Source organism: Diadema setosum, chromosome 19 (genome assembly GCF_964275005.1).
Source record: "Diadema setosum chromosome 19, eeDiaSeto1, whole genome shotgun sequence".
Taxonomy (NCBI): Eukaryota; Metazoa; Echinodermata; class Echinoidea; order Diadematoida; family Diadematidae; genus Diadema; species Diadema setosum.
This window is the reverse complement of record NC_092703.1, coordinates 23640665-23660140: the sequence shown is the minus strand read 5'-3', so window position 1 is coordinate 23660140 and position 19476 is coordinate 23640665. Positions and strand designations below refer to the sequence as shown.

General features: G+C 39.6%; 1 protein-coding gene across 1 annotated transcript in view; it reads right to left on the bottom strand.

Annotated features, from left to right (window-relative positions):
* Window positions 1-15486, bottom strand: part of LOC140242356 (uncharacterized) — a 50748-nt gene extending 35262 nt beyond the window's left edge. The window contains exons 1-5 of the mRNA XM_072322092.1: window positions 15424-15486; window positions 4637-4717; window positions 3641-3709; window positions 1602-1739; window positions 6-104 (exon numbers count right to left, since the gene is read on the bottom strand). Coding sequence (XP_072178193.1) covers window positions 6-104; window positions 1602-1739; window positions 3641-3709; window positions 4637-4717; window positions 15424-15486 — 450 coding nt within the window. The remainder of the gene's footprint in view (window positions 1-5; window positions 105-1601; window positions 1740-3640; window positions 3710-4636; window positions 4718-15423) is intronic.
* Between the last annotated feature and the right edge of the window lie 3990 nt (window positions 15487-19476).

The following is a 19476-nucleotide window of genomic DNA, read 5'->3' as shown; positions in this document are numbered from 1 at the left end:
CTCACTGGTCTGCTTGAGGCAATTGGTTCACGAGCCACGAACCCAACAGAGCCAAAGCTGAGGCCGGATATATCTTGTCTCACCTCCGCTACCTTTCTGCTCTTCTGCAAAATCAAAACACCAATATTCATTTGTTGTATTACCAGTGTACATGAAAGCATTTCTTCAAAATGCAGTTATCTCATAACAATCAATCTACTACGCTCGCATATATCATACATGTACACACCTACATTGTACATTGTGTAGATACACACATATGACACTTGATATAAACATTCATTCACTGCATAACAACTACACTGTTGAATATGTCTGAAAAGATACAGATTATATGCTGTCTGTAGGGAAAGGATATGACAATTAACAGAGATGCTCACAAAATGATTTTGTAGAATATCTTTAAATGGAGGGGATGCCTACAAAATCTGTAAAACACCATCGATCTGTTGATATACATTGTATGAATACACATTTACATGTGTATGTGCTATGCATGTATCAGAGTGTTTATGTTTGTATAATGCAGATAAAATTCTGCCAAGAGAAAAGTCATGTTAAAAAACCCTCTGTCTATAGCAGCCACCTGTCTATAATAACCACTTAATGTTTCACCTCCATTGGGTGGCCGCTATAAATAGACAGGTTTGACTGAATATGGGAAGAGGTATGTAAGTACATTGTATGTATATACATATATTAAATGGGTTAATCAAATACCGGTTAGTGATTGGCTAAACAGAGTCATGTGATGGAGGTACATTCGTTATGTTTGCCCATGGGCGAACATTCTTGGTAATGTTCTCCCATGGGAGAACATTTGCACGTAACAAATGACAGAAGGCCTAGGACCGGCCACCCACGCGCGCACAATGAATTTGGCTCTGCGCGAGCGAGTGATCGAGTGCATTGTGCTCTGCATGCGTTATGCATGCTGGTGGTTGCAAAGATCGTACGATGTAACTATACACAGCCCAGTCGCTGTGTAGCGCACTGCGTATTAACAGCGTCTGGTCGGGCTACGCTAGCTACGCGTAAGTACACTGAATCTCTACGATCTTTGTTGGTGGTTGACGTTCACGTATTTGACTAACCCATATAATATAACAGATGATGACTTTTGTTGTCGGGAACATGTACCAAACGTTCCACCCTCAGGGTTTGAAATGCTATTTCGGGAGGCTGTAAGTCCCTCGACTTCGTCTCGGGACTTATAACCTCCCTCAACAGCATTTCAAACCCTTCGGGTGGAACATTCTGTATGTTCCCTCCCCCGCCAGTCATCATCTATATAATGTGTGATTGTATGTTTCACTGTATACATGTACATTCATTCATTGTATTGTATGCATTGTATTCATTCACATTGTACACTCATTCTCTAGATTTTGAATCATGTTACACCAGTGAATGCTCACAGTTCATGACAAATGTATGTTAAGAGAGGAGTCATCACCCATTCCCAGGCCCCAACAGACTAAGTGCGTATCGTTTCTTCAGATTATATCTCTCACAAGACACACCAAAAACTACTGCATTAATATTGCTGCTGTAAAGTTACTGATAACCGAGACCATAAGAAATAAAGAAAAAATCCTCACTGTTCTGATTAATGCAATCGGTTCATCTGACACGAGTTCATTTGCCACGGATCCATCGGCCACGGGTTCATCGTCCATGAACCCAAAGCTGAGGCCCAATAGATCTTCTGTCTCCTCCTCCTCCTCCTTTCTGCTCTGCTGCAAAATCAAAACACCAATATTCATTTATTGTATTACAAGCGTACATGAAAGTGTTTCCTATGATGTACATACCATTTGTGAACCAAAGAGAAAAATTTGTTCATATCAATTTTTGCATTGTTACCACAGAAATTAAAATGGGGATAGGTTGATAGAAAGACAGGTAACTGGTATAATTATGAAAAAATACATAAAATTGTAAATGGAAAGAGATAGATAGATAAATTGCAAGACTGAAAGAGAGCTAGAGAGAGAGAGAAATAGACAGATAAAAGAGATAGAGAGCAAGGGAGAAGTAGCTCTTACATTCAATTCAATTCAATTCAAAATTTCTTTTCATATTTCAAAAAGAGACAAGTGAGCATGCATCTGTTGCACAAGCACTTTTTGGGTGCATGAAGGCTTGCTGTTTGTACCGAGTGCATGAATTCTAATTTCCACAATTTAAGCGCACAAACACCTTGCTACATATGCAAGTACAGTGCAGAGATGACTTCAAAGTCTAGTAGAAGAATTCCTATTTGTTTTTTCAGTTTATTCCTCCAGGTAACGGTTATACAAATGTAGATGGCAATAATCATTTTGGACGGCTTTCATCATAATTCAAGGAATACCAGGAAATATTGCACTCGTTTGGGCCAATGTTCCCTGGTATCCCATTCATTGCTATCTAATATAACATAATTAGTTGCCTAGGAATGCTTTCCCTAACATGCATTAACTGAATCTTCATGTATGTTCTATATGATGACTTTGGCAGCAAACTGTAATCCTTGGGAGGGTAATATAATTATGGGTATACTGTAAAAGTGGATATTTTTGCACGAGCAATTTTTTTTAGCAGTTGGTGGGTTAAGATGGATTTCACGTGTTTTTAATTCCTCGGATTCCAGATATTAACTACCGAACATTTGGCATGCAAAAATATTTGTGTGCTTTAATTTTTGCGCTAGCTTTTGATTGCGAAAAAATGCCCGAAAATGTCCACTTTTACACTACTGTACATGGCAAGAGTGTGATATTGAATCAAATAAACATCCATGCACAGTTCATGTGAAGTAACTCTCATGCTTTTTTGTGAGTGCCAGTGTGATAATCCTGTGAAGCAAATCTTAGGGGTTTCATGAGTGCCAGCGTAAAATGTTGTCAACAACACAGAAAAGCACATCACAGCACACATATTTGAAGAGCACATCATATCACTTCAAAGAGAATCAATCATCATTATGGCATGTGCACACACACACACAGAAAAAAAAAACTATTTCCTCCTTGTTGGAGCAGCTAACAAAGTTTTGGGAGTTTGTCACTCAAAGTTCCACCTACATTGACTCCCACCACTTCTCCTGCATCCAACGAGACATCTCTACTACAATTGGCACTTGACCCATTGAGGACGGGCTGATTTTGGTACAATAAGAGTTTCCAATAGACCCCTGCCCGAGTATACTGGAGACTCGTCCTCAAAAGGTTAATGCCTTCTTCGTCTTCAGCATGATCTGCCATACAGAAATGAATTCGGCTGCAAACGAGAATTTGGCAAAGATGTAGCGATTCGTTTTTGACGAAACCAATGACAATAAAAAAAAAAAAGCAGCACAATCTGGAAAACCTGATAAAAATGGGGCAAATGATATGATTTCACAGCCATCTGAGTGTCATGATTGTAATGGTACACTCGAGACAGCTGTCGGAGCTACTTAGATCTGAATTTACATACTCTGGAAGATGGAAAACTTGCCAGAGCACATCAGGGCTCAACCATGGGCCATGAAAACATAATTCACGACCATATCATCTTCATCAGTTGGAATCAACCTTTAGACATCTTGCTATGGGGAGTATAGGTACAGCTGTATCTGCCTACATGGACCATATAATCATGTGAACTGTCTCACCCTCGCACTTGTTGTAAACCGCATGGACGCAGGTGGCTTGAAGCTCCTATCACGATCTTTGACTACATTCTATATGGAAATTGGAGAGGAAATGATAAAGAGAGATGGTGCAGGTTGCCAAAATTACACTAACGGTGATCTGTGGATGCATCCAAATCAAAGGTACAGTCTATTAGCAAATGAATACACTGGTTTCAATACAATGTCTGAATTAATCATACATTTCTACAATGTGCAGTGAAAATGACAACACAGCTCCAAATGTATGTTTCTACAATACAATATGCACACATGTTTTATACAGTATACACACACACACACTAACTTCGAGTTATGTCATCACATGCACTTACCTATTCATTGTAAGCATATATATATCTATATATATATATGTATCTCTCTCTCTATCTATTTTATCTATCTATCTATCTGTCTGTCTGTCTGTCTGTCTGTCTGTGATATATATACATGTACTCACATGCACATACAAACCATTTTATATTTTGTATCTTCCTATCTCTACACCCCTGTGCATCATGAAGGGGGCATCCAATGCATTCTGTGACATAACTGTCAAAATAGTTTCTTATCATCAATGAATCATCAAGCTTGAAGAATAAAAATTTGTTGCGGCTCTTTCATATTAAAACTGTGTCGTTGACGAGTTGATCACTGCATATTAGTATTGTTTCACGACATAATGTGATGTGTTCCAGGGCCAGCGCTGCATTTTTGAAAAGTGGGGCCTTCCTAGTGCCACTTCCAGGTGTAATCAGCTGATAAGCCAAAACACAAACAAACAAACAAACAAACAAACATACACACATAATTCAATGGTTAAGTGGCTGACAAGCAAAAAAAAAAAAAAAAAAAAAAAAGGTTTACTGCACATTTTTGGTGTGGCTACAGGGTTTTGAATAACTGGCAAGCAAAAAAAAAAAAAAAAAGGATTAACAATATTTGTCTACATAGACCATATAAGTAAGACCGTCTTACTGCATTCATAGAATCTGATGCAAATGCCACAGGTTCAGCTCGTTTGAAGCTGCAGTCTAGGGGAACAGCCTTGTCTTTAGTCTGCATTGGACATCAGAGGGAAATAAAAGGTGAAGAATGATAGTGCTGGTTGTAGAGGTAAAAGAAACTGTGATCTGCAATAAGCATCTCAATTGGAAGTGCCATCTACTGGTGGATACATGTTATCAACACAAGGCCCGCATCAACGATATCTATTCAATACAACAGTAGCTGCATTTGTGACACTGCATCACAAAACCAACAGAAAGCCGCCAGACATGGATTTTTAGTTCAGGGCAGATTCTAAAAGAGTAGACTCTAAGCTTTAAAATGAGATATAACTAAATTCAAATGGACTCTCTTAACCTATTTAAATATTGGAAAGAAAGGACACACTCTGGAAAAGTGTGAACTGAGAAAACAGGTTCCGTAGTGCAGGGTCTATTCAAGCGCTTTATCTGTACTAAGCCACGCTAGCTGTGGGATGAATGGAACTAAAAACAGGATATTGACCATCGGAGCAACAACAATGAAGGGATAATCAGATTAAGCTGAAATTGAGCATGCTTCATTAGCACATTCTGTAAATGATTAATTATGCCAAGTTTCAAAACTGTAGCATCACTCTTTCCAAAGTTATTGGAGTTGAAAGTTAAGAGAGGGTTCTATGAGAAACACCTAATCATACTATTCCACCAAAAAGTGTTTGAGAAAAACTGCTGAAAACACTAGTTCCTGTTTGTTTAATGATCCTAAACTTTAACATAATGTAGAAGATTTGTTCTTTCAGAAAATATGAAAAACTCAAGATTGATTTGGTTGACCAAATTCACCTATTTTCAGTCCTCACACAAAATCACTGCTTGCAACTTTTTGTTCGATCACATTTGACAACACACACAATAGCTCAAAATCAGTGCACATTTTTGTGTGTATACATTTATGCATATTTATGTATGTAGAGTAAAACTAGAAATTTTCCTGCCCAAGGAGCCAAGACTCATGACAGTAAAATGCATGCAAAAGTTTTTGTCTGAACAATGAAAATGCACTTGGGCTAATTGCAGGTACAATTGTACGCATTTGTAAAGCATATATACTGTAAAAGTGGACATATTTGCGGTGTTGAAATTTTCGCGCATTTCGCGCAACCACAAACTAGCGCGAAAATAAAAGCACTTGAATATTTTTGCTTGCCGTTTGTTCCTGTACTTAGTGTCTTGATTCTGCGGAATTAAAAACATGCGAAACTCTTCTCATCCGGCCAAGCGCAAAAATATTAGTTGCGCAAAATATCCACTTTTACAGTAATCTGTACATATGGTAATGAACACATGATTATAACCTGTGATGTATATATATCAATACATATATTTACATCTACACAGTGAATGGTGTATTTATAGCAAGATTTGTGAATGGTCAAATAGACATGCGCCATTCATTACCGCTACTTTTGCTATAGTGCACTGTCAGACAGAATAGAGAATCCTGTGTTATACAATAGGAAAGCTGTGTAGACTTGCACCCATATAAACTGCATACTGTTTGTGTCCTGTGCTCTTCGAGCAAAGTAATGAGAATTCTTTGCGTCCCAAGAGACATAATGTTATGTAGGCCAGTGTAGGCTCTACAGTATGTCCCAAAAAAATTACAATCAGAATTTCGCATTGATAATACCCAATATGATTAAATTGTCTAAATGGTACTTCAGGGTCTTTTTTGTAGAAAACCCCATTCAATTTGGTTAAAAAAAACCTGTACTGACATTTTCTACTTGTCTGATAATTCTAATCTACATTTTTGATGCCTACAACTGGAAAGAGAGGATTCTAAAACCCAGGATAAGCCTGTAATGATTTTTTGAAAAAAATGAAAACGAGCAAGCCAAGGAACGATCCACACAATTTGGCATACGTCACAGGTGCCAACCTCCGACTTTAGCAAAACGAACTACACATGTCAATTTACTGATGAAATCTCACACGAAGTACTGCAAAAACTGTATTTAGTAAAATTGCAATATGGAGCTGAAATAAAAATGTTAAACAATATCTATTAATTTTTAGAAGGAATCTCTTCAAAAGATTTTTATTTAGATAAAATTCGTGGGGAATATTCCAGATATGCAAAATGAAATTGGCATCATTGTCTGAACGTGCTGCCCATAGAAAACTGTGTGTAAGTAACGTTACACCTATGCATTGATGATAAGCGATAATGGTTCGACATCACAGTTCAAACTATCTAACAAAGATGAGGACTGAGTGATTCTTAAAATCTAAATCCAAAAAATAGTCAACGGCAATCACGGTTTACGCCTAGTTAGAAGAAAACAGCACCCAGTACATATAGACTCTAGACTAGAACTAGGACTAGGACTAGTGAGCAGTCAAGGACCGAGAAGATTCTACTCGCCACCCCGTCGACAGCTGTACGTGCACAGCGCTCAATAGGCACAGCGTAAATAAAACGTTTAGTATGCAATACATACTCCTGCTGCCAGAACTTGAAGAAAGTTCAGACCAAAGTCCAGACTCCAAGGTCTAGCGTTGCCGCTAGATCTAGGCCCTTGTCCAGCAGGCCCTGTTGTTTCTGTGCTGAATTTTGCAGGTAATGTATCTGCTTTATGGATTTTCAATGTTTTTGTAGTTGAGATAAATCTCATGGTGGTCGTATTAACACCAAGGATTAGATCTAGATCTAGTTTAGTTTTAGTAGGACCCATACCTCGGAAGAGTGGCCTGACCACGTAGATACAAACAGTGCCGCCGCTTCGCGATCCAAGCACTGGTGTAATGCTAGGCATAGTGCTAGAGTACTTCCGTATCCATGTAGATATCTCAAAATTCACTTACCAAATTGCACCAAAATCACAAGAAATATTTTATGACTCATGTCCACTTGCTCACGCTCATTGGAACCAAATCGCAAGTCGGGAAGCATAAGTGACGTTGTCGACTTTCCTGTCGTCGCTAAAAACAATCTGCTCTGTAGGACTAAACAAGAGTGATCGCGGCGTAGTAGCCCTACGGCCTGCGCACGCACAGACTGAAGTTAGCCATCTAATATCATGAGACAAATCTTTCAAGTAATGGGGAGCAAAAAATCAATTTATAAATTATTTGAGCTCAGTTGAATGAAAAATAAAGTTCATAAATCACACAAATCGCCAAAATCATGACATTTTTTAGTTCAGTTCCCGCGTAAATTCCCCGTTCGCACAGTACTAGTCGGCTAACTTCAGCTCTAGATTGTGCATGTCGTGTTTACCAAGATCTCTCGCGAAGAGTGAGTTTTTTTTTGTGACAACTTGAAAGTCGGCGTCAATATTGATACTTCTCGATTACCGATTTCGTTCAAATATAATGCAGTATTTTGAAATATGCTTAGAAGTATATCCTGTAATTTTGGTGCGATTTGGTTCAGCGAAATTTGAGACAGCGGCATGGATAGGACAGTACACAAGTGCCGCCTGCTAGCTAAATTGGGCCTAAGCGTCGTCTGCTACTCGGCACAATTTAACGCACGCGTATGCGAGGGCTTGTGATCAAAGATATATTTGGCACCTGTAACATCACATCATCCGGGCTCGTCAGCTCATTAGCATAATTCTCGCCAAAAAAGTTCCATTTTCAACATGAAGTTACGGGCTAAATCGTTATGAAATTTTGATTCTGGTTGCACCTCTGGGTCTTTTAGAATTAAAAGAACAACATATAGAAAAATAAAAAACTGGTACAATGCCCTTTTAAGCGGTCACAGAGAAATGTTGATTGTTGTAAAGCATGTCATGAGTCTGATTCTTCCAAGTTTAGCCCTTGGATGCTCTTGTGTGTGAACACAATAGAAAGAACTTGGAGGGAAGAGATTCCTGACATACTCTGCAAAATTCCTCATTTCTCTTTGACCCCTGAAGCAAATCAAATGGGGTTTTCTCTAAGATGTGGGCAACAAGTTATAGTTTCGTACCCTGAAGTTGTATTTGGATTGATTCACTATTTTTAAAGTTATTATTGCTAAGGGTCCCATTGTAATTTTTTTTTGGACATACAGTATACTGTTTATGAGGCACTCAGTAGTCATGCCTCTCACACTGGTATCTCCTTATTGTTACTTTCAAGATTTGTGTACAATGCTCTTTCACTGCAAAGGCAAGAATTACTTTGTGTGGAGTTTGTTTTGTACTTTTCTTCAATTCTCTGTTTTGCAGCCTTCCGCAAAAAGGACTCCGTAAACTGCAACGTCTTCAGAATTGTGATTAGATTACTTACTTTCACAAAGAAAACAACACATACTACCCCAATACTTTGGTCCCTACACTGGCTCCCTGTAGAAAAATGTATTAACTTCAAGATTCTTCTTCTTGTCTACCGTACTTTGCACAAATTTGCCCCTGCCTATTTGTACCTTCGAAATACTCTTCATCTTCACCAACAACCAAATCTCCGTTCATTGAACTTGCAAAAAATTAAAGGTACCTGGTACCTCAAATCAAGCATAGTTGGGGGATTGTGCTTTTTCATACATGGGCCCAAAATTTTGGAATAGCCTTCCAAAATATCTTCGACAAGCATCTTCTATTGATGCTTTTAAAAAGAATCTCAAGACCTACCTTTTGAATTTAAATTGACAATTGTTTACATTGTACCTGTATGTATATACAACTGTATGTACCTATATTGCTTGTTTGCTTATTGTTCTTATAGCTTCTGTGATACTCAGTTCAAGTTCAAGTTCAAGTTTATTTCATATTTCCACTTCCTCAGTGATGGGATTACAAAATGATTGACAATAAAACAAAAATACAAAATATATACAACCATATATGTTTGAGGGTTATACAACCATATATGTTTGAAAGAAAAAGACAAACATTACCACAAATATAAATGGTCATTATCATCTGAGGATATCACAAATCAATGTCAGAAATATGATGGGGCCTACATAAAAGCAATGATGCTTGTAAAAACTGTAGGTTCCCGAATTTATAGGCGTGAAATTATACGGAGAACGGACATGTTTATCTCGACCAACTTAAATTGTACCAGTGCAAAATCAGTATTAAGAACAAACTATCGAACCACATAAATACTTTAGTATCGCTTAAGCGAGACTGTTCGCCGTGTTTACAAAAAAAGTGCTATAACGGTATCGTTAAATAACTTGGAGCTGCGGACAAAGACAAAAGACTGGGGGCATTAAAAAAAAATGTTGCTAAGAGCCGGGTAGTGTGTAATGTAGTTGTAATAAGATACATATGTACTCTGTTCTACAGTGCCATGAGTATCTTTTTAGGTAGAATGAGCACTTTGTAAGAGTCTCTCTTTATCATTATAATTATTATAATTATTATCATAATGATTATTATTATTATTATTATTATTATTATTATTATTATTATTAACCCAGTCCAAAATAAAAAGAGACTTTCCAAAACAGTCTACAAAAAAGCACTCGATTTTGGGAAAAATTTGTTACAAATTGATCCATCAATGTGCAAAAAATGGCTTTTGCTACTGAAAATAATGCTCCCAGGTTCGCCAAAAAGCGAACCTGGCCGCCAGGTTCGCCAAAAAGCGAACCTGGCTGCAAGGTTCGCCAAAAAGCGAACCTGACCGCCAGGTTCGCCAAAAAGCGAACCTGGCTGCAAGGTTTGCCAAAAAGCGAACTTGGCCGCCAGGTTCGCCAAAAAGCGAACCTGGCCGCCAGGTTCGCCAAAAAGCGAACCTGGCTGCAAGGTTTGCCAGAAAGCGAACCTGGCCGCCAGGTTCGCCAAAAAGCGAACCTGGCCGCCAGGTTCGCCAAAAAGCGAACCTGGCTGCAAGGTTCGCCAAAAAGCGAACCTGACCGCCAGGTTCGCCAAAAAGCGAACCTGGCTGCAAGGTTTGCCAGAAAGCGAACCTGACCGCCAGGTTCGCCAAAAAGCGAACCTGACCGCCAGGTTCGCCAAAAAGCGAACCAGGCCGCCAGGTTCGCCAAAAAGCGAACCTGGCTGCAAGGTTTGCCAAAAAGCGAACCTGGCCGCCAGGTTCGCCAAAAAGCGATCCTGGCTGCAAGGTTTGCCAGAAAGCGAACCTGGCCGCCAGGTTCGCCAAAAAGCGAACCTTGCCGCCAGGTTCGCCAAAAAGCGAACCTGGCTGCAAGGTTCGCCAAAAAGCGAACCTGACTGCCAGGTTCGCCAAAAAGCGAACCTGGCTGCAAGGTTTGCCAAAAAGCGAACATGGCTGCAAGGTTCGCCAAAAAGCGAACCTGACTGCCAGGTTCACCAAAAAGCGAACCTGGCCGCCAGGTTCGCCAAACAGCGAACCTGGCTGCAAGGTTTGCCAGAAAGCGAACCTGGCCGCCAGGTTCGCCAAAAAGCGAACCTGGCTGCAAGGTTTGCCAAAAAGCGAACCTGACCGCCAGGTTCGCCAAAAAGCGAACCTGGCTGCAAGGTTTGCCAGAAAGCGAACCTGGCCGCCAGGTTCGCCAAAAAGCGAACCTGACCGCCAGGTTTGCCAAAAAGCGAACCTGACCGCCAGGTTTGCCAAAAAGCGAACCTGGCCGCCAGGTTCGCCAAAAAGCGAACCTGGCTGCAAGGTTCGCCAAAAAGCGAACCTGACTGCCAGGTTCGCCAAAAAGCGAACCTGGCCGCCAGGTTCGCCAAAAAGCGAACCTGGCTGCAAGGTTCGCCAAAAAGCGAACCTGGCTGCAAGGTTCGCCAAAAAGCGAACCTGACTGCCAGGTTTGCCAAGAAGCGAACATGGCTGCCAGGTTTGCCAGAAAGTAAACCTGGCTGCCAGGTTTGCCAGAAAGTAAACCTGGCTGCCAGGTTTGCCAAAAAGCGAACCTGGCATACATCACAAAATCCTTTTCAAAGAAGAGAAAATATTAGGAGCATTTTGATGAGCCTATCTAATTGCTATCTAATTGTTTTCATTATATTTTCCTTCAGTAAATGTGAAATTACCACTCTTGGTTTTGTGTTTGAAGAGTTTAGATAAGTGCACAAACATTTGTCAGTGACAATCAATTTTACCTGTGTAATTACTCTGTACTAATTGTTAATTTCAGCCCATTGGGCCATGTATGTCCGTAACAAAACAAAACAAAAAACATGTTTTTTTTTTAAGTTTTACAAATTAAGCACTCAGTAAAGAAGAACATACTAATTGAATGCAAAGCAGGCTCATAACCCTCTTCCGAAACACTCATAAAGAAACTTCTGCTCTGTAATAATTAAGTAGTCAATTATTGTTAAAAAGTGTACATCTGTAACAGACACATATAGTGTGACTGTATGTGAGCTTTATAATTTCATGAGGATTGATTTGTTGATTTTATTTTCTGATGTTTATTTGTAATTTAATTGAAAGGTAGCATGGAACATCTCGATAACTACGATTAGGTTGGAATACTTGTTAATTAAACTAATTAGCAGTGTTTGTTTGTTTGTTTTGTTTTTTGTAGATTGCATTGCACACATATTAAAAAACAACTTTTGATAGTGGGTGTGCATGGAAATTAAGCCTTTTGTAATTTTGTAATTCGCAGAAAGATGATAAATGCAGCCTTTAGGCCTATGCTTCTCCTATATTTTCTACATCGCACCTGAGAACTGGATTGTATTCGGCTATTAGTATTGATAGATATATAGCCCAGCATGTGGTGTGTGAGTGTGTGAACATACATACATGTAATTATCCATACATGCCAGGGCTGTCAACACTGGAAACTACACTGTAGTTGAGAGTGAGACTCCCATAGGCCAATGCTATTAGGAGTCAAAATGCGTGAGATCAATAGAAATGCATGGAAATGAAATAAGTTTTAGATCGAGTGAGAAAGGACCTCAATGCATGAGAGTTGGCAGCCCTGACGTGCACATGTATGCAAAGTTTGTATGTGCTAGGCTTTGCATTCTGCGTAACAAGTTTGAATATTTTGCACACTACACAGCATACACATGAAGTGGAACATTATCATTAAATGCAATTTACGTGTAATGGTAAAGCAAGAACTGTAACTACCGGTACACAATCAATGTAATATTTTGCAACAACATTCCCGCATGCATATTGATCAGAAGAAAGCTATATAAAGTTATAGGGCCAGTACCAGGTATCGCACAAACATTTGATGAAGTCCAAATGTCAAATTGACAAACGCAAGTAAGTCAAATGCTCACAACTCATAAAAGGATATACAGTAGTTCTGGACACTCAATCGAAATGTTTATTCACAGCTCCTAATCATTGCATGATCACCATCCAGTGCACCACTGGCCTCATCCTGTGAAGTAAACAGTTTACAAGAGAATATGGGATAGACTTACAGTTGTACAAACTACATCGTGTACGTACTATGAAATCCGTTAAACAATATTTGTGAGTCAGGACACCGCTCTCTTATCACAGTCGTCATCTTATGGCGAGTCCTCTTCTTCAAATGGCCATGTTCACGATGAGCAACATATACATGCTGGTTTCAGAGGATTTATATTGTGGGGATGGAAAGTGTGGAACGATGTCTGGCCTATGTCCATCAGTGCAGGGGTCAGAAAAGGTCAAGACCTAGCCAACTGCCAAATCCCCAGAGGGTTCAGTGAGTGGAATGTGATAATTCAGACACACTAGCACAGTGCCTGCACTACACATACACTGTAGCTATACAGTTCTCATGGCAGCGTGTGTGCAAACCAAGGTTATTGATAATGTTTTGGTGGGAAGCCACTTGTATGAGATGTATTAAACTAACAATCCCACCTCATCCCTGCTTGTGAATATATCATACACATGAACATTATAAAAGGGGATGGCTAGTACAGGGCTGCCATAATTGGAAACTATAGTTGAGAGTGAGACTCCCATAGGCCAATGCTATAATTTAGGAGTCAAAATGAGTGATATCAATAGAAATGCATGCAAATGAAATGAAGTTTTAGAGTGAGAAAGGACCAAAATGAGTGCTAGCAACTGTTCAGTGGGAATGCTGGGGGATGATTGTTCCAATCCTTGTGGGATAGAGTACTTTATATACCGGTATCTATTGTTGTGTGAAAATTATTTGCTTGAGAATTAATGGTCTCATATAATTATTATTCAAGTAATGTGCAGTTCAATGTTTCCAGGTAAGCATGCCTGACAGTGACGGGGCATATACTGCACATTACTTGAATATGAGATCATTCTGAGGCAAATAATTTTCATTCAACAATAGATATATAATATACTCATAAAAGAATCCCACAAGGATTGCAACAATCACCCCTCAGCATTCCCACTGATTCCCACTGATCAGTTTGGTAATACAGGCTATCCCCTGTAAGTATGCATTTCAGTTAATTGAAACAGGTTTGTTTAGTATTTGTTTGTTCATGTGTTTGCTTGTTTTGGCGATCATGGCGATCATGGAAATTTGACAGAACTCCACAGTAACATACCCAGTTTTATGTTGATTGTGAAGTTAAAGGACAAGTTCACCTTCATAGACATGTGGGTTGAGTGAATGCAGAAATATTAGTAGAACACATCAGTGAGAGTTTGAGCAAAATCGGACAATCCGTTCAAAAGTTATGAATTTTTGAAGTTTCTGCTCAGTCACGGCTGGATGAAAAGACTACTATAGCTTGTGATGTCACATGAGTACAACGATATAAAGAAAGAAGACAATTCAACATATTTCCATTTTTCTTGCATAACAAAAGAACACTCGACTTCTCTCTTTCAGAAGGCAGGGGGAATAATGTTACCCTTAACATACGTCAGTAGCAAGTCGAAGAAATGTGCACTTTATTCAAAAAGTAAAGTTTTATGAAATTCTCTTTTTATTTTCCTTATGTGTAGTTGTACGCATGTGACATCATACACTGTAGTAGTCTTCTCTTCCAGCAGTGACTGCGCAGATACTTAAAATATTCATAACTTTTGAACGGATTGTCCAATTTTCCTCAAACTTTCACTGATGTGTTCTACTAATATTGCTGCATTCTCTCAATCCTTATGTATATGAAGGTGGACTTGTCCTTTAAGGCAATTTAGATGATTTTGATAATTTACATGTGAATGCTAGAAGCTTAATAAGAATTATAGTGAGCTGCATGGTTTCTTTATTGTCCTAGAAGCTGCCTCTAAAAACCTACTTCTTACGTATATAGACATACAAATATCAGGATACTCTTTTGCTCAGGCGTAAGCTTAACAGTTGGGCCGTGGGTGTGTCATTCATGGTGCGGCAACTGATCTCTTATAAGATCAGTGATGCAGCTTGCTTGGAGCATACAAAAAAGCTGTATGGTGTCTTCAAGAAAGCACATTGAAACAGCATCCATATCCATGATTAATGGTAGTGCAACGATCTTATGGCATGTAGGCCTACACAGCAATAACACTGCTTTGGCAGTACCCTGAAGGCCCATGATTTTGGTAGTAGATATTTAATTCATCCGTTCAAAGAATAATGAGCGGGGTATTACGTAAACAGGAGAAATCAGAAATTCAAAAGGAATGGTGCAAAAGTATACTAGTGCATTAAGATAAATACTCAATTAATGAATGAAAATTCATTAGCATTTGATGAGGACTATAAGATCACAAATGAAATTGGGATCCTTGTTCAAGCAACATACAGACTCATACATTTGCTATGGAGATCAATTACCTTCACATTGACATAGAAAGTGAACAGAGGGGCTACATTGCATCTGCAGACATTGATAACAGGAGGAAACCCATACTTGATATTCATAATCTGTACTTTTTGACATCCTTTTTATAGCTCACCTGAGCTGAAGGCTCAATTGAGCTTTTGCGTGTGCTCTTTGTCCGGTGTGTGATGTGCGTCATGCGTTAATTTTGTACTTTCATTTTCTTCTTGAAAACCCCATGACTGATACAACGTAGTTCGATCACCAAACTTGGCAGGTAGCATCCATCCCGAGGGGAATAGAATCTCAATTTATGCAAATGGGCACCTTTTTAAAAAAAGTTATTTATGAAGTTTTCAGGTGGAGAGGCAGACCTATACATCGATCCGAGTGTTTTCAATTTCTTTAAAGTTTTTTGTTGTTTTTTTTTTTTTTGTGTGTGTGTGTGTGTTTGTGTGTTTTGCGTTTGTGTTAAGAATTATTCAAACGAAAAGTGCAAAGATGATGGGGTGTACCCATGATTTTTTTTTCTTTTTTTATGTCTAGAACGTCTGGTATTATTTTATAAAAAGCTGGTTTTTTTTTAAGTCACCTTGATATGAGGTCCTCATCCTTTTCATCCAATTTAGCTATACTGCCATGTAATTGATTAATTGTAAGCCCTAGGGATCTCACTAATCTGGCTGTGGTGACAGAACAATAATGTTTGTACAGGCCTATGCCAGAATGAATGTATTTGCAAAAGTTAAGGGTCCCTTTAAGACAACCAAACTTGGTGGCACACAGAGTGTATGGTGCACACAGCAAAGTGCAGATACAGTGGGCTAATGTTACTTTACTCTCCCCTGACCATGAGTCTGGTGAATGTTTTGGCCAAGTCTTATCAAGGTGACATTCTTTTTGACCCCTGAACTGTACAGGGGCAAAAGTTAAATACTTTCCCCACAATACAGCATACACTGGACACTCACAGAGCTACCAAATCTCACGCATTCTGCGTAGCATTTAGGGTCTGTCTCACGATCTCACGCATGGCACCCATTTTTCTCACGCATCTGGTGAAGTCTGCAATTTGGGCCAAAAATAAGGAGCATAGCTCAAAGGATTAAAGTGATAGTTGCAATTGAAGGTATATTTCCCTTTTGCCTTTCAAAATTAGTAAAAAATAGTCACTATTAAATGCACCAGATCGCATCATTAAAAGCTAATAATTTAAAAAAGCTCCCTACCGTGGGAGTGGGACACCCTCCTCGTTCGCGTGCGCATGCGCGCGAGCGCCGAGACGCCGAGTCATAAAAGTTTTTTGAACTTGGCATCTCTGCACTCATTGTGAACATACAACTTCCTGCATTGAGAAAGTATAGTGTCCAGGGCCCTTTTCATGAAACTTGTTATGAGTGCCAAATTGCTATTATAGCTGTTGTAATGAAATCCTTACATGATTGGATTGGCGCAGAACAAATTTGTCACAGAAATGTGGTAGTTAATGTCACGGATAACAAGTTTTGACTTAGGACCCCTGATTAAGAATATTGTTAACAGGTTCCATACTTAAGTTGCTAAAATTTTTTCAGTTACCCCTTTTTCCTTTAATAGCAGAGTTCTAAACTGTTTTGGCATTGTGATATTGTTATGCCCTAAAATTGAAATTAATATTTTCTTGATTTACCCTTGACTTCAACAAACCTCAATTATAAGGCTTTACATCGTTTCATTAGGTGATCATATTCGTGTCAGGTGGTCGCGTTACCTACTTTTCATGAATAACATGGCCTAATATACAAAGGGTTGGGTAAGCAGAGACTCCATACCCTCCCGTTTTCGACTGGAGATCTCCCGCTGAAAGCCCATTTTCGCAAAATCTCCCCTTCTCCCGACTGAGATTTGATTTCTCCCGCCCTGGCTCTGTGTCTCCCGGTGGAAAGGATTTCTTACATATTGCTATCGTATGTTGAAACTAGAAATGTCGCTATGGCGACTGGTATGCCTCCGCCATAATGCATGGTTTTCAAAATAGGTCTAAAGCACAATGTCTTGACAATGTGTGATGACAGTTTCACATTACTGGCAAAATATTAAAATGACAGGTTTGTCACACATGCATTGAATGTTCGCTTTCCTTGAACTAGGTTTATTTGGATTAATGGCTATACTGTCTAATAAGAGTGCAGGTATCTGGGGATTTGTACCCAACTTTTGACCCTTTTATAAGTTTAAAGCAGAAGTGAAATTTAACACTTTCACTTGACCTTTGACCTTTTGGCCTTTGACTTTTGACAAGAAACTTCCCAGAGAATCTGTATTGGGTAATAAATGCATACACTAAGTTTCAAGAAAAAATCCTGCTGGCATTGCATAGATAAGAGGGAAATAATGGCATTTTGATGAGTGGACCTTGACCTTTGACCCATGACCTTTGACCCGTGACCCCTAAATTGATCACTGCCAGTCAGTGCATGCATATATACTAAGTTACATGAAGATACCTTGAAAAATCTGTGAGATATGGAGAAAAAAGTGAAATTTTAACATTTTCACTTGACCTTTGACCCTTGACCTTTGACCTCATGACCCAAAACTCTCTCTGGGGAATCTTTATTTGATAGTTCATGTATACACCAAGTTTCAAGAAAATACCTCCAGGCATTGCAGAGATATAGGGGAAATAGTATAATTCTGAGCATTTGACCTTGACCTTTTGACCTTTGACCTCAAGCGTGTGCACCCAAAAGTTGATAGGCACAACTTCACCCACTCATACATATACATGCCAAGTTTAATTAGGATACCTCTCACAGTTTTTTAGATACGCTGTCCACAAAATTGATTACGGACGGACGGACGGACGAAAGGACGGACGGACGGACGGAAAGGACGGACGGACGGACGGACGGACAACCCGAAAACATAATGCCTCCGGCGACACTTCGTGGCGGAGGCATAAAAATAAGCCTTAGATAGCACCAGAGAACATCTAAAACCCTAGGAACTTCGCGCTTCGCACACATCAACTTGGAGTCTCCCGTTTGTTAGGGGTTTCGGGCGGGAGAATCTCCAGATCAGAAGGTGCTTGGGGTTGGAGTCTTTGGGTAAGGTCAGGTCATCGAATGCAAAGTATGCTGCTTCCGGCCACCCAAGAAAGGGTATTTGATTGCAGTCTGATTAGTAAAACTTTTTTTCTTTTTTTTTTCAATGTTTTTATTGAAGAAAACACATAACATACAAACAAGAACAAAACACTACATGCATTATAATATGATACAAAATATCAAACAAGGCCTGACATTAAAGACCTAATAAAATGGTTTGGACATTTTTTTCTTAATGATGTAATAATATTAAATGTTAAATTCTAAGTAATTCTATGGTCGTGCGGGTTTTTTTACTGTTCTGAATTTTGTTCTACATTTGTTAACATAATGGATGCAATTTCCTCGGTTTTGGAAAACTTTCTATACTTTGGCACTATCACTTCTAAATTGTGATGACGTCTAAGAACGGAGTCGTCGATATTGATTGTCTGGTTGATAGCCAGCGAGCTAGCAAGGCTATATGCTAGTGCAGCACAGCGACAGCCGGCCGGCGGCTAGCGCTGGCGGGGGAGCGAGCTAGCGAGCGCATAGCAGGCGCTGCACTATTGTCATTGGCTAAGCCTTTAGACAAAAGAATATTTAATGAATTGTATCAGATTTAATACTGCCAATAATACAGATTACAACTGTGGTACGCTTGGATATCCATAATTTTCGGCAAACTCGTGAAATAGGCCCCACCACTGCGTGTCTGTACTAATACTACGGCGACTCGCCTGTTTAAATACTCGTGAATTCAGCCCCACCGTGTGGTGTTCATCGGTAGGTAAGCACGGCGGTGGGGCTGCCTTCCATAGTCAATACTCGTGAATGCGGCGAAAATGACTTCCTAATATGTCCCTCGACTAATTTTACGGCCAATTTAACCATAAATACAACCCTACCTAACCCTAAACCCTAGGACCAACCCTTTGCTTGCTATAAACACACGGGTACGGTGCACGCGCACTGCGGTGGGGCCTATTTCACGATAGCCCCACCACCACTGCGTGTCTGTACTAATACTACGGCGACTCGCCTGCTTTATAGGCCTAAACCTACTCGTGAATTCAGCCCCACCATGGCGTTCATCGGTAGATAAGCATGGCGGTGGGGCT